The sequence below is a fragment of the Barbus barbus genome, assembly GCF_936440315.1.
Source record: "Barbus barbus genome assembly, chromosome: 31".
Classification (NCBI taxonomy): domain Eukaryota; kingdom Metazoa; phylum Chordata; class Actinopteri; order Cypriniformes; family Cyprinidae; genus Barbus; species Barbus barbus.
In genome coordinates this window covers 14,671,544-14,688,137 of record NC_136759.1, presented here as the reverse complement: position 1 = coordinate 14,688,137, position 16,594 = coordinate 14,671,544, and the positions used below count along the sequence as shown (strand labels likewise).

General features: G+C 39.2%; 1 protein-coding gene across 2 annotated transcripts; it reads right to left on the bottom strand.

Annotated features, from left to right (window-relative positions):
* Positions 1-4,370: 4,370 nt before the first annotated feature.
* LOC306851333 (zinc finger CCCH domain-containing protein 4-like) lies at positions 4,371-15,177 on the bottom strand. 2 transcript variants are annotated; one of them, XM_079387492.1, is made up of 14 exons: positions 14,895-15,177; positions 11,751-11,982; positions 11,180-11,287; positions 10,724-10,955; positions 10,327-10,472; positions 9,892-9,982; positions 9,637-9,773; positions 9,443-9,544; positions 9,134-9,245; positions 8,894-9,003; positions 8,362-8,801; positions 7,933-8,273; positions 7,478-7,720; positions 4,371-7,023 (listed from the first exon to the last, which is right to left on the bottom strand). In XM_079387492.1, the coding sequence occupies exons 1-14, from the start codon at positions 14,972-14,974 to the stop codon at positions 5,408-5,410; spliced, it is 3,990 nt and encodes a 1,329-aa protein (XP_079243618.1). In that variant the 5' UTR covers positions 14,975-15,177; the 3' UTR covers positions 4,371-5,407. The 2 variants fall into 2 exon arrangements, with proteins under 2 accessions (XP_079243618.1, XP_079243619.1); XM_079387493.1 differs by lacking the exon at positions 14,895-15,177 and adding an exon at positions 13,630-14,113.
* Positions 15,178-16,594: the final 1,417 nt, after the last annotated feature.

The following is a 16,594-nucleotide window of genomic DNA, read 5'->3' as shown; positions in this document are numbered from 1 at the left end:
ACCTCTGTCATACCCATGTCATTATACAAATTTGTGTCCTCATAAACCACATAAACATGCACACACATACATACACACCCTCACACACACACACAAAACATTATTTAAAATATAATGTCAACTCTTTTTCATGAATGAAAGTAGCCTGTGGTGACCAAGTTTTAGTCAACAACTTCAGTTTCAGTCTGTTCCTTACACCAAGGACTTTGAATAAAGTGTACACGCAGTAAACCATTTTTATGATATTTTATAGTGTTTTGTTGTCCTTTTTGAAGCTTGACAGTCCAGTCCCAATCCATATCTATTATATGACAGCTGTATGTAAGCTGCTCAAACATTCTGGTAAATTTCTGTTTGGTGTTCTATGGAAAAAGCAAAGTTGGATAGATTGGAATGACATTATAATGACTAAATGATGACAGAATTTTAATTTAGTGGTGAACTTTACCTTTAGGCCACTCAGCATAGCAAGTGCTTAACAATGTATTTTCTCATGCTGATGCTTCATTGACTCATGGGATAGACAAGCCCTACCCTGTTGTAGGTCTGTCTCAATAACAGTCTAAAAACAAAGCAAATCATGTTGCATAAACACAGACCAATTTTTGTAATATCCCATTATTGGTAACAAAATACCACTAATCATTTTCAATAATAAGTAGTCTAACAAATAATAAAAGACATACATATTGTAACCATTAAATGTTTGTCAAAGACATTTTACGGTAAGTTAAAAAAAATTTGCAAAAAAAAAAATACAGAAGATCATAATCGTGTCATATCTTTCCAAAGAAGCAGATGAATGAATGTGATGAGTCTCTGTGTTGGACAGCCAGATCATCAGTACACGTGAAGATGAAAATGCAGACATGAGCACCTATAAAGATGTTGAAAACAGCAAAGAGAACCTACTTGTATTAAATTAATTTTCTCCAAATTAGAAACATTTGTTTGACATAGTCACTATAGGACAATGAGCCAAGTTGATCTCAGACTACAAATATGCATACAAGGCCCTTTCCAACCATTTAAAACCTTTAAAACAGGTCTCTGTTTTATGGGTCTGTGGGTTTAAGCTCTAGTTAATGTTAAAATCAATGACTACCTCTGGAATTATTATCAGACTTCCAACATTCACAGACCTGACATTTATAACTTTAACACACACTCAGCACACCACAGTCTAACCCATTTTTTAGGTTCAGTATTCGGTGTTTTGGATTAAGCCTTTTGAGCTTTTCCTGTAACTTTCAACATGATTTCACTTGATGTACCATAGTGATGATGACCCAGCTGACTGAATACTATTCCATAATGTCTCATTTTCTGTGTGAAAAAGATCTTTAGACTATGATTCAGTGACCTAGAAATTCCCCTTACTCCGCTGACAGACAAAACTATAATGGCATAAAACTTCTGTGACATTTTTTGCAACTGGGGAGTCTTCAATAAGGTCATACATTTGTTACAACACCCAATTCACAGATTACTGCAGAAACCATGCGAGGATTAAGACCATCCTCCTCCACAGATCATTTCTTGGAAGATCTAATGTCCATTCTGGTTGAATAAATCAGTGGCTTAGCACTGGAGGGTTCAGTTGCTGGTCAGCTCTGACGCAAAGGGCCAGAATGACCCCTCAGGTCAACCAGCACCCCCTTCTGAGAAGCCCTCTCAAGTCGTCAATCCATCAAAGATGTTACTGTGTATATTGTATGAATGGGCAGTAAATGGGGAATGCTGAACCAGAGACCAATTTTGCAGGACAATTGACTAGCTAAGTGACCTTACTAGCGGCAATTTTGGGATATGACATGTGGTTTGCATTAGTGCTCTGGAGTGTTTTCACAGTGTTCAGAGCACAGGCCTGTCAGAAGGCATTCTGGGAGGATGACACGCTAAGCTGGGATGGAAAAAGATCTGTAATTCCACCATAAAATCACACTGGACTCAGACAATTGTGACTTTTACTGATGCGTGGCATATTTTGGACATTCTTATTGTACTTTTTAGCCCTCATCTTTCTATGGAATAAATAACCTATAATTGTTGTAATAGATGAAACTTAAACTCTATTAAACACTGTACAGACAGATTAAAGTGACTGGAGTTCAAAAATTGGAAGGATGTTGTTAAAGCCTGCATGCCATAAACATAAATGGACAGCATTTAAACAGCTTTACACTAGTTTTGTCACACTACGTTTCCCTTCAAGGTCTATTTAGTCTGCTACTCACAAGGACACACTGCTGCCAGTGTGGGCAGTGATTACTATATAAGATAAGAAAACAATACAAAGGACTGAAATAGAACAAAGAGTGACGAATAAAATATGTATATGTTTATCTTTAGCCCAGTCTGAAATAGCTTACTTAAGTTTCATTGACATGTCACAAAATCGGTGATTTACTACAGTAATTTAATGAGAGCAGACTTGGGAAAAGGCACAGCTCAGCAGGAAAAGAAATAAACAGACCGTATGACCCATTTAGTGCAGATAGTTCCCAGAGGGCTGAGGGGCTGCTGTGGGAACTCGGTATACTATGTTTGAATTGACCGCAGTAATTATCATTAAGCAGCTTTTTCACACACGTAACGCATGCATGCGGAGTTGAAATGAAAAGTTGCCTACTTAGGTAAACACAAATGTAAGATTTTATGCTAGAGAGTGTAACTATATGAAAATAAATAATTATAACTAAATTATTGACACAAGATTCTGGCCATAATAATAAGCAACTATTTCTTTTTAAAAAGCAGTGCAATTTTATTATTATTTGCAAACATTTTGCCGACCCGTTCAAATTGTGTTTTTGGATTTCAAACTTTAAAGCAAAGGACTTTGAATATTCCAGGCTATTTTTGTCACAAACCAGAGAAATATTTTACATAACATATTAAAATAGATTATGTTATTTCCCCTTTATCCACACCAGTGGAATAGGAAGAAAGTGTTTTGAATGAAAAGGAAGACTCCACTCGCTGGCTCAATGAATTTCCCTGTCTGTTTTTTCCAAAGGAAGCCAGTTTTGTTTTTGAGGTCTCTTAAGCAGACATCTCGTTCCCGCTCCAGCGCCTGGCTCAGATCTGTCTTCCCAAGAAAAATTAGTACTGGGTGGAATTCCTCAAAGAGGGCAGGAAATAGGGTGGAGGGACCAAAGAGAAGGTTGTAGTTGTGTCCACATGGGAATCACAAACATGATGGCTGTAGAAATTTGGCATGACGTTTAGCACAACTTAATCTCCTAAACAGTTCTAGATTGAGAGCAGGGCTTCCAGTTAAAGTAAAACTAAAAATAGGCTGACTGATAAAATATTTTATTAGTAGTAGTCTCTCTGACATTTTGTTTTCCACATACATATAAAAATAATTGTATAAGGTTGCATTAGCTGCAGATTAAATGCCACGTTATTTAATGCCCTTTAAAATACATAAAAATATATTTTTATATAAGAAATTAAAACTGCAATTATAATCTTTTTAGGTTAATATATGTTTACTCGAGCCTTAAAATTGAATAGAAAAGGTTTAGTGACAAAATATATGCCAATGCATAATTCTTATTAAGTTTCAACTATTCTGTTTTCAAGTAGTGTTGACATCTGTGACAAGCAGCTGTAGTTTTGTTCTGAGAAAAGCTTTGCATACAGTTTAAAACAAAGGATCTGGGCTAAAATAAGCTACTTTATAAGAACATTACGCAAATTTAGCCTCCGTTTAATCAAGGCCAGTTTCTCCTGCCAAAGAAAATCAACACTTGCCACTACAGTTATAAAAACAGCAGGGTGTGGCGGCACCCTGTATAGAAACGTGTTTACAACAGACTAAATGTAAAACAGTCAAATAGAATCTTTTTCTGTGGTTTCTCATTTTAGGGAGGTTGTACTGTGATAAATTGACACAATTTTAACTTAACTGAGATTTCTCCTCAGTTGACATTGGGGATGAGTCAAGTGCCAAAAATGTAACCTACATTGCACTTAAAGGGATAGTTCACCCAAAAAATGAAAATATTTTGTCTCCATTCAGTGGAGGTCAAAGGTCACCAAAATTTGGTTAACATTGTTCTTTTTTTGTTCTTCAGAAGAAATAAATTAATTCAGGTTTGAAACACCAATGACACAATCTTCATCCTTTTTGCCATACCTTTGTAAAAGCATACCAATAGTAAAGAGTAAAGAATGTCATAGACCTGGAATCTAGAGGAAATGACTCATATCATGCTCACATCTATGCACGAAAGAATCGTGATACTACCAACACCACCGATTTACCCATTGTTTGAGGTCCTGCTCGTTTTCAATCTGGTATTTGCCTTTATTAAATACTTCACAACTTCACCTACAATGAATGGTTACAAAATGTTACCTTTTGTCAAATATGGACACTTTTCAATTTACAAGTCGTCATTTTGCAGAGAGGCAACCCAAAAACAAAAAACCCAAGATACTTCAGAGCATTCATTGAGACACACCACCTGTTTCAGGGAAAGCGTGACAGAGCTGTGAGAAAGCAAAAGAATGACATGATATATATTCCATCAACATTAGCTGTTGCACAATTCAAGTTAATTTACAAATCAGACGGGAAGAATGTACTATACACATGTATATATATTTATATTTATATATATATATATATATACACACATTCATAAAATTGTTCAATCTGACAGCCACGTGACAAAGAAAAAAAAAAAGAAAAAAGCAGACCGTATAAAAAATAAATTAAAATGATTTCACATGTGACAAACACATACAACTGTAGATCTCATCTGTGGAGTGGCTTCAACAGACTAAACACGAATTTGAAGCAGTAGGAATACAAGTGGCATCCCTACAGACATGAAAAATGAGCTAACTAGTCTAAGCAAAGAGGAAACAGCTAAAACTTCTTAAAAAGATCTAAATCACTGGTGGGAAGCAAATGAAAAGTGCCCGTGAACAACGTGAACTAGTTCAGCTCCACCGCAGGAGGCACAGGGAGTGGCAGTAAATAAAGTCTCCCTGAAGCCAGGTGGAACGAAAAAGTCAGCCGGCAAACTCGAGCAGGATGATATGGTGAGGGTAATGGGTCAAAATCCAATGAACCTGTTTAGTATAAGCTGATGAAAGTGTGTCTTTCGCAACGCCAAAATTAATGTAATTCAGTGTTTCTTGATGTACACACCCATAGAGGTCCTTAAAATGAACATTTTATTTAAACTTTTCTCATTTGGTTTTAAAATAGACATTTACTTTTTATCTTTCTCTCACTAGTACAGATATAATCCTTCCCAATCCCAACCGGCCAATAGAATTCTATATGTGAATACTGTGGTGTGTAACCTGGCAAGAGTGAATATTTTTATATATCGGGTATTTGTGAAGCCGTACACCTAAAAGTCCTAAAGCGGCTTGGTAGAGTTCACTGGCAAAACGGTGATGCTGTGGGGTCAAAGCCTTTGAAAACGTCTTTTAGAGAGGCATTGTCCTGTTCAGCCACGTCAGGCTGTGCGGGGCTATTGCCACCAAACGGGCTGCCAGTGCCGCTCGGTTTGTTGACCTGCTTTACCATGGTGAACAGTGTGGATACAGGAAGATTGTGGACTCCTGCAGGCTGCTCTGCAGAACCAGCAGGGCCTTGACCAGTTGCGGATGGACCGCCTGTTGCAGGGGCCCCTGCAGCAGTCCCTGCATTGGGCGAAGGTGAAGGTTTGGGTCGAGGGCGGTTGTAGCTGTTGTAGCGATCCGTAGTCTGCTCCGTCGAGCTCTTCTCTGGTTCTGACTGGTCCAGTGCAGACTTGCGCACAAACAGGGGCTCTTTAGACTTGGGTTTAGATGAAGCTGCTGTACTTTCGCTTGGCTTGGGCTCAGGGGGAGGACTAGTGTTTCTAGAGGCCCATGAACCCTCGGCTTTGTCTGAGCCCTGAGTCCGAGGGTCGTATAGACTGATGCTGCTCAGCACGCTACTGCTGCTGCCGCTGCTACCTACGCCACCAGCTCCCACACTTCGAACTGACCCTCCTGCTGACAGCAGTCGAGGGTCGTAGGGTGCGATGGTGGGGCTGGAGGAAGGTGGAGATAAGGAGGCAGCTGGGGGAGACCCTTGAGGAGCAGATGCCTCAAAAGTGGACTTCAGGGCAGATTTTTGTGGCTGGAGTCGAGGGTCGGCAGGGACTTTTCGTGCCATGCGAGGGTCAACAGGCTTCTCGGCAGAGACGGACGGAGGTGATGAGATTCCTGTAGAAGCACCTTGAGAAGGACTGGATGAAGAGGCGTTGACAGTTTTGAGGATGCGGGAGAGCAGTTCAAAGTCTGGTAGGGAAGAGGAGGACTGATTCGACTGCTCAGCAGGAGGAGCAGTAGGAGGGAGAGAAACAGATTGGTGCTGGGGTTGTGTGCGGGACAAACGAGGATCCATGGCGGTAACTGGAGGGATGCCAGGGGGCAGTGGGAGCAAGTCTTGCTTAGGAATGGGAATAGGGATGAGGTCTTCAGGACTCCACAGCACTGCCTTAGAAAATGAAGGCTTGTTCAGTACTACATCCTTTTTGATGTGGCTGAACTGCTGTAGTTGGGAGCGGGGATCACGCAAAGCCATGCCCATTAAAGGGTCAAGCGGAATGGGCACGGGCTTGTCCCTCAGCATCCTCTCACCTTCCTCTTCTTCATTACTGGCTGGGGCAGTCAACGGCGGGGGTTTGTACACAAGTGGGGGCTCAGGTTTAGGAGCATGGACAGCCGCATGCCGGGCAAGACGGGGGTCTGAAGGGGTAGGAGATAGAGAGGATGAAGCACTGGCTTCAGGTGCCTGAGAAGAGTCTGTGTTGCGGGATAGTCGTGGGTCTCGTGCTAGCCGGGGGTCTGCTGGTCGGCTGGGTGCCTGTGCAGGCTGGGACTTTTGTAGACGGGGGTCACTGGGACCTCCATCCGGCTTAGCAGGGCCTTGGGTCTGTGTTTGTTGTCGCAAGGTTTTAAGAATGGAAGTGACACTGCCACCACCATCCTCATCTTCACTGGAATACCAGTTTGCTGAATCTCCTGTAAGTAAATGTAAGTGCAGAGATTCAGAGATCAATGGGACTATTTTTTAACTGTCAGTCTCTTCTGAAAACATCACAGTTTCACTCAGTGCAAGAAAGCACCATCTAGTGGAGGGACAAGATTCTTTTTGTGGCAAGATTGCACAACCCCAGGCCAGAGGATGTTTACAGTATTATGAGGTCCTGGGCAGGGTCAAGCTTTGAGCAGAGCCCTTGAGATGTTTCCTTCCCAGAAATAGCCTTGGCAACATATACATATGAAGTTAACGTTTAGAAAACCTCAGCTATTTCAATGACAAAAATATAAATCTAAAAAAGCCAGCTTCCTTGTAAAGCACTTTGGTAAAGAGTGAACATTCTTGCATAAAACTATGGGTGTTGATTCTGCAAAAACATTGTCATATGATATTGTATTAAATGCTGCAAGCAAAGGCAATGTTTTTCATTAGTACCTTCATTCTCCCTCTCAGTTCCTCCTCCTTCAGCCAGCCTCCTGGCTCTCTCCTCATCCTCCTGTTGTTTCTGCTGGAGTCTCATAAACAGCACACGCTGCGCTGGGGGCAGGAAATCTGGCACTGCTATTCCAGGCTGACTAGATGGGCCTACATTAGCTGCACCCTCTATGCTTCCAGATTTCTGGTTCCCAAGTGACTGATCATTGAAGTTTCCACCACCCACACCTTGAAAGTTGTCACCTGTACCAGGAGGCAAAGAATGGGACTGAATACTAATCTCTTGTTTCAGAAGTAGAACAGAGTAGGACAATAAAGCAGCTCACATCAGCTCAAATGGTACAGCGTGGTGCGAGCAACAACAAGGATATGAGTCCGACTCTCAGGCAATGCATGTACTGATAAAAGTTAATTTGGATAGAAAGAACTTAAGTTAAAATACAAAATTAACTCACCATCTCTTCCACTTCCATCTATCGACATGGTTTGCTGTTGCTGGTAAAAGTTATCATAAAAGTTGCTACCAGGTGTTCCACCACCTGGAGGCATAATGCCCAGGTTTGGTGGTCCATCTCCCTGGCCAAAGTTCTGCATCATTGGCAGTCCTGTGCCCATTGATGGAGGGCCTTGATTCATGTTAGATGGGCCCATCGGAGGCATATCATGAGGACCACCCAGACCCATGTGTCCTGGTGGTGGGCCCCCAGGAAAGCGAGGCGGAGGTGGACCTGGGGGACCTGCAGGAGGTCCCTGATGTCCTGAAGCACCTGCAGCAGCATTGCCAGGACCTGGTCCTCTGTAAAGAGTGCATCTGTGTCAGTATATTCTGTATCCAGCTAGTAAGTAAACCAAGATAACGTGACAGAAAAAAAAAGACAGCTAACCTGACACCCAGTTTTTGCGCAAGTTGTCCTGTGGGCTTGACCACAATCTCAAACAAGGATGGAATCTTCTTTCCAGCATTTCCTCCACAAGCAGGTGGTGGACCCATAGGTGGTGGAGGACCGCCGTTGGGGTTTGGTGGCCCTTGGAAGGTGCTTCCATCTGGGCAGGGAGGAGGAGGGCCTTGGAATGGCCCAACTCCAGGAACAGGGCCAACACCAGGGCCTGGAGCTGTTGGACCACTTGGAGGGATGTTACCATGTGGGGCACCAGATATTCCAAAGTCTGCGGGTGCAGAGGAATCCCCTGGAGTAGGTCTTGGTGGAGTCGGGAGAAGACCAACACCAGGGGGTGGTTTTGGAAGAGGGTTAATGCCTTGCTTTTTAAGTTCCTCAACCTCTTTCTCATCTTCTGCACCAGCTTCTGCATCCTCTGCCAGCATCTTCAATTAAAAAAGAGGAGCAGTGTTACTCTAACTCCACAGAAACAACAATAAGAGAACTACATCTGAATTTAAAATATCTGTGAAGTCACCTTATCCAGCAGCTCTTGAGTATCTTCTGTTAGGGCCTCATGGGAGAACATACACTCCTCACCATTCACACAGTTCCCTGTGGTATGGAACAGCTTGCAAGGGAAATCACGTGCAGTGGAGTCAAGGAGATATTTCGACATGTGAAAATTCATTAGAGTGCATGACTGTACCATTACAATGTCCTTATATAGATAAGTACTAACGTTCTCATACAAACTAGCAAAATGACCAAAGGATATCATGCATGTAGGGACAGTTTTCTGCTCGCGCACAGAAGCCAGTGATGTAGAACTTGCAGAGTTCTTTCTTCTTAGGCAGCTCAATGTCATGACTGAAGTTACAGTGGTCACCCTGATGATACATTGACAGCATTTACTACAGAAATAGCTCATGTTGCCCGCAAAGTCATATGTGATTTTGCATCATCTTATTAGTCAGACATGACTGATTTAAACATACAATAATTTATTTTACTGCTCTCAAAGACAATGACATCTAAATTGTGTTACAATCAATTTTATATGTAACATCTGCCAAAGTTAGCTTACCCATGTACAGCGGCCCTCAATATAGTATTTACAGATGGCTTTCCCCTTCTTGTCCGGCCCATGTTTCTCCTGATCATTCCTCCTCTGGCCTCCAGATCCATCCTAAAGCAGTCAGAGAACAAATAATTCAGTTGCTAATTTACGTTTTGCTGATTAATTATGAACTAAGTGGACAATCTGAAGAACTGTCTTACCCCCATGTCCATATCGCCACTGTTATCTTCATCGGGACCTTGGTCTCCTCCACGGCCCCTCCCTCGATTTCTCCCTCTACCCCGGTTCATTCCTCGACCTCCTTTGCCTCTCCCACGACCTCGCCCACCTTTTCCACCTGAAGAAAACAAAAATAAGGTTAGAAATTACAAACACTCAAACAAATAATACTTTACCTTCAATGCTGATCTGAGATTTAGGCGTGTTCTTACATCTTTTATTAAAGCAGAACTCACCCCGCCCTCTGTCCTTTGATTTCCTGTACTGATTTAGCTCTTTTGAGTAGTCATCATCGTCTCCCATGTTGTCAAAATCATCATCTCCATACTATCCAAAAAAAAAAAAAAACGTCTTAATGTTAAGTCAAAGACAAATGGCTGATTTAATTTGTACAACTTGGTAATGACAGATAGGATAAACCCAGGTATGTGATAGTTGGGATATCTGACAAAGCCTGGATGAATCCTGTCTTTTTCAGTCACTCATGATTTTTAGAAAATAAATTTTATAGACTGTACTCGCAAAATGCAATTTTAGCAGACCTATATCCCCTATAGAACTTTCTATGGTGTTTTCTTAGGATTTTGGTAATGTCCTTTTCTAGGCTTGGAAATCACAAAATTCCCTGATAATAACATGATAACATTAATAACTTGCGAATCATGACCCACCTCCATCTCATCATACATGCCATCACCATCATCATTCTCTCCTCCCATTTTGCCCCGTCCTCTCCCTCTGCCTCCTCCTCTCCCACCACGTCCCCTCATTGCTCCTCTGCCTCGACCTCTGTGGTTCTTCATGCGGTTTTTGCCACCTGTGTGACAGTAATAAGGGTCACCAGATGTAATCACACAAACACTGACACACTGGTGTGAATTCACACACTTCTTTGAGTCAAATGACATATGCAGACACTGAACATGTGATAATTGTCGTACTTTTGGCATTCACTTAAAGGACAAACTCCAAACATCTAGCCTACCTGGTGATTATTAGAAAAGAAGTATACCACTTTTGTTAATATGTATCAAAACATTCAGCCATGACCATGAAATTAACATTCACCTCTGCCACGTGGACCACCTCCAACCTCTTTGGCCTTGCGGTACTGATTCAGTTCCTTGGTGAAATCATCATAGTCATCATCACCCATGTCCTCATCCTCTTCACCTTCATATGTTTCCTCCTCGTAGTCATCATAGCCACCATATCCCTGCTTGTCCATCTTCATATAGCCACCTTTCTTTGGCATGGGACCTCCATGACCAGAGGGCGCAGGAGGGTAACCTCCTTGAGACTACAAATAGTGACCAAAATACAGGCTGGCATTAAAACCTAATCTGGGGTGTGTTTCCCAGAAGCAACTATCGTCACAAGTTCCATCGTTACCAATAGAGTTCAATGGAACTAACAACCATAGTTAGCTAACGTTGCTTTTGGGAAAAGTGCCGCTGATTGGCTGGCCGGTATAGGAAATTGTTGTGTTACTTTAAATAAAAAAAAAATATATATTTTACTCACAGTGGGAGGATACTGTGGGCTGTATTCCCTGTATTTCCTCTTTTCACTGGGACTGTAATCTGAATCGTCACTGTAGTCCGAGTGGTCATCGCTGGAGGATGCGTGACGCTGCATTACACACAAATGTATTTGAGAAGATGATATACACTGTCATTCAAAGGTTTGTGATCAGTAGGATTTTTTCAAAAGAACTTAACACTTTTATTCAGCTAGGACATTAAATTGATCAAATGTGACAGTAAAGACATTTATAGTGTTACAAAATATTTCAATTTTAAATAAAGGCTATTCTTTTGAACATTTTTATAAATAAAAAAAATCCTGATGAAAAAATTCATCTCAGTTTCCACATAAACATTAATCAGAAACTGTTTTCCACATTAATAATAATAAGAAATGTTTCTTGAGCAGCAAATCATCATATCAGAATGATTTCTAAAGGATCATGCGACACTGAAAATGGAGGAATGGTTGATTAAATTCACCTGTCATCACAGAAATAAATTGCATTTTAAAATATATTCAAATAGAAAGTGTAATTGTAGTAATATTTCACAATATTAACTTGTACCTTGTGCTTGGATTTACGCTTTTTCTTGGCCCTCCTTTTTTCTTTTTCACGCTCTCTCTCCCTCTTTCTCTTTCTCCTCCGCCGATGTGACTTTTCCTCATCTGATTCACTGGCATGGCACTCCTTGCTTCGGCGAGGTTTATCCTGGGGATCAGCTCCCTCACCACTGGGCATCTCTGCCTCTCCGCCGTCATCCTCCAGCTCCCCTTCTTCCAGTTCCCCATCTTCTTGCCTGTTTGACAAAATACAAAAAGGATGTCACAACTCAGAACAGGATTACACAGGAAATTACATATTAATTTATTCTGCCTTTGGAGAACTCTTACTTGCTTCTAGTCTATGAAAACTGGTTCATTTCTAAAAGGATACTGTTGTCATAAACTGTGCAGAACAGAACACTCAATTTATTATTTGCTTTTTAAGTGGGCCTTCATTCTTAATTCTGATAAGACGATTTCCGCTGGTTGGGCTATTAACAATTCACTTGTCATTACATTGCAGATAACTAAGGAAAATTGAGATGCCTTAACTGATCTTCAAACTATAGACAGTGAGGGTAGAGATGTAGGGCAAGAGAGATCTCTTTAGAAACAGGGCTGCCAATATACAGACGCAATACTTTAATTTAGTTGCTTCAGTCATCATACTAAGGGTGTCAAATGTTCACTGCTCATTTGTGCCCTACTGAGAACAACTCAAAGCCTCTGTTTATAGATCTAACACATATACAAGTATATACAGACAGAATAAACACATTACATTCAGGCAAGCCAGCCCTTTAAAACTCCAATCCAGTGATAAGGAGTTGCCACATAAGACAAAGAAGCACTGAGAAAACATTATCACCTAACCCCTCAACTTTGGCCTATAAAAACAACAGGTCTGTGCAATGCAACTTCTGACAAGAGCACATGTGCTACCAGATGAACTGCAATGCAAAGCTGTGGGTGAGATATAATTAAAAAAAATACAAGATAAATTATTACCACAGAAGGTAAATCAGCTGACAAATTTGCATAATTCTTATAATGTATCCCAGTCTCTTTAACTAGTAGAAAAAGCAATCATCAAGTGATGACAATTTAATAAATCCAGACATGTTACAAACAATCTAAAGTCTGCAGGAGGGTCTTAATCCACCCATTTCTATTAACTTTACTGGAAGACAAAACTCATTTTACTTAAATTTAAATCTTCAACTTATGTGGATATTTTTCAAGATTCTTCCAAAGCTTTTTACAATTACACTAAATATACAAACTTCTGTTTCAACTGACTGTGTGGATCAGATCTTTCATGTAATGCAGCTAAACTCTTGTCATCTGCTTCTCTGAACAGTCAGTTAAGTCCTAAGTATACTACAGGGAATCGATTCATGAATAACTGCAGTGCATTCACTACAAATCCCTTCTATTTGCCAAAAAGACTCTACCACAAAAATTGTGAATAAAAATCTACACACTTTAGCGGTTGTCTAACAGAGGGTAAAGAGATCTAATGGCTTTTAACAACCACAACTTCACTTGCATGCATAATCTTTCACTGCTACAAGTTATATTACACACTGAAGTGTAAAAAAAAAAACCATTATAAGGGCCACACTTGTATTATTTACTAATATTATTAATGCACCTTGGGAAAACTGACAACTGCATATAAAGACATATAAACTACCTCTAACTCAAAAACATTTTCTTTACTGTAAGTATCCAAGTAATAAGGCACATTTCATGCAAAGACAAAATGTTGGCCTTTAAATTTCTGTTAATAAGCTGAAAATACTTACTGTGAAATACTAATTTATGCATAAATTACTTTCAAGGGAGGTGAGAGGTTGCATTTTTGGGCATTTGCAGACAATGGTGGTATGGTTAAGCACCTTTGTGTTTTGCTTCATGTTTTGGAAAGACCTTGAATGCTTTTGAGACATTGGAGAAAGCACTGGTTCATAAGGGATGTATGTGCACCCAAAGCTAACTAGATCACAACAAAATTAGAATATGAAAAAACAGGGGAACCTATTGTGGAACATGTAACAAATTATTAACAATGAGATATACTATTTTTCTACTGTCAACAAATGAAATGACGTGGAGGACTTGAAGAACAGTATTAAACAAGCCTGAACAGCTTTAAAATAAGGGAACAAATAATTTCCATTATTGGTTCTTATCATTAAAATGTCGTACAGTTAATACAATTTCTCAAGTTAAATGATCGAGACGTAAAAAATGTGATTTAGTAAATATCTTTACGAAAAAAAATATATAAAAAATAGTAAACTCGAATAACTTACTATTTGTAAATTTAGCGGCAAGATTATAGTTTACATTAACTTTAAAATACAAACGCAAAACCCTAAAGAAATAAGCATAAACAATTTATTTTAGAGAGGTCCCCAATAAATCTAAGTGCGTAGCTCGTGACACTTAGCATACATGCTAAGTGCTAAACTGTTACAAATTAACATCGCCTAGTGTAAATAATGCTATTCCGTAAAGATAAACTGAATATTCAATGACCAATTAAATAAAATAAAAGCGTTGTTAATCAAGCGGACAAGTTTTTAAAACATGCTAGTCCGTCGCTTTTCATTAGCTTCCGTTAGCCGTGTTGTTGTTGTATTTCAATGCAAGTCGTCTGCTAACTGTTAGCACTGCTAGCTTTAGCGTTGTCCAGGCCTCGCGGTGGTTAAAGATACAAATTCCTTGATGCGTTACCGGGGATGTATTTTACCATTTATCCACCACATTACATACAGTGCGCTTTAAGTCGAATTTTAATTTTGTGTTAATACCCAAAAACGTGTTTTTCTTTTGTCCGTCTGTGATGAATCTGTGATGAAAACATTGAGTTACTGGAGCAATGTTTTGGCGTAGTGGTGGCCCCTTGGTCTTCGATCGCTTAAAAAACTTCGAAAAGTGACTGAAAACGTAAATTTGATCGTATTCTGATTCGCTTATGACCTTCCAGATTGCGCTGTGTAACGTTTCAAGATGGCGTTTCGTTACCTCTGTACGCTCCCAGAAAGGCGACTTTAATCCCTTTGAAAGAAAAAAAGCAAATGCCCGTGCTTTTTGTTTTTGGAAAAAAAAGCACAGGACAAATCAATAGTTGGATAGAAATATGATGATATTACTCGACCTTTCGTCAGTGAGAAGACTGTTGTGTTCGTGGTTGGCTGTTGGGGAGTTTGGATGGACAGTCATGCTTTCCACAGCCATTTCCTCTAACGTACTACATTCAGTGCAAAAAATCAACTGTCTTATGCGTTACTTGACTTTGATCTACTTGTTGATTGGCTTTAGGAAGAGATTCAGTTCATAGTAGTCAATTCCCCACTAACAATTTAAAAGAGAAACAGGTTGAAAACGCTCCTGAGGTTCTCCGTCCTACAGTTGCGATGTGAAATGAAACTCATTCACTTAAAATGGCGACGCTTCTTCTCCGAGGAGAAGGGGCGGGGCTTAATGCGACGTGACGTCGTCTGTCACGGGTCACGAAGAACAAATACGTTTTCTTTTTTTTTTTTTTCTTTTTTTTCAATTATACAGAAGTACTTAACTTCAAGCTTAACTCACACCCAAAAACAAAAAAACAACAACAAAAATAAATAAGAATATGGGGGATACATATAACAAATATATATGATGTATGGTAAAGCATTACATTTTACAAATAACATTTTTTAATATGAGAGATGTTTTTATACATTTCTTGTTTCTGGTAAGTGAAGTCAGTGAGTCATAAAATATATTAGGTTCTTTACAAAAAAACTTAAATGAGGGACTAATAGATGTAATTTTTGCTTTATGTATATGGAACTTCCCAAGAAGAATTATCACCTTTAAAGTGTTATCAACTACATCCGATCCAGTATTACAGTTCAAAAAAAAGGATCATAGATTCATCTATTTTAAATATTTAGCAAAATATATCAAAAACCAACATAGATACATGCTTCCAAAAGTCTGGAGAATATTTACAGTTACAAAACAAGTGTATAAGTGTTTCATTTTCTAAGTTACAAAATGAACATTTTGGTGAGACAGAAGAACAAATACGTTCGTTTTTTTTAATCGAAGGCCCCTGTATAATGAATTTTATTAATCAATTCATATTGTGATTTCAGAAGATCTGTATGATCTTCAATTGACAAAAAAAAAAATCTTTTTCCAGTTTTATATCATTTTAAGTTAGATTGTTTTAATATATTAATATTTTTTGTTTATAATAATAATTTTAAATCATTCTGGGACCCCTTTGGAACTTTGCCCAAGCCCCATGGTTGAGAATGGACGTAAACAGCAACAACACTGCAGTTCTGCTTTAGTAATTAGTCTGCTTTAGTTATTTACACTGTGACATTCAACTCTTCCTGAAATAGTTTTGTATAGACTATTTAATATTGTATTTTGTGAGCATGCACCAAGTAAACAATAATTTAATGATGTAAACTGTGGTGTACATTTCAATAAACATATCTGTGTCATATTTTACCTCCCTATATTTTATTTTACTATAGTGCATATGTAGTTTAGACTAATAGGCTATTTTGCAGATTACACTGATAAATTATGTTTTAAATGAAAGTCAAGTTAGTATGATCTTATTATACTAAATCGGTTCGTTGACCATGTTTAAAAATAAAGAAGATTCTTAGAATTTTGAATTCTTTTGTTCAGTTTATATGTCATTATGTTATAACAGAATGGCAAAGGACAGCATTTCCAATTAAGGTACATAAATATAATTGGCTTATAACGGAGGAAACCATGTTCTTTTCTCTTTTTTTTAGTTATAATGCAGTTAGTTATTAGAAACAAGGGTGAGCTATACACAGT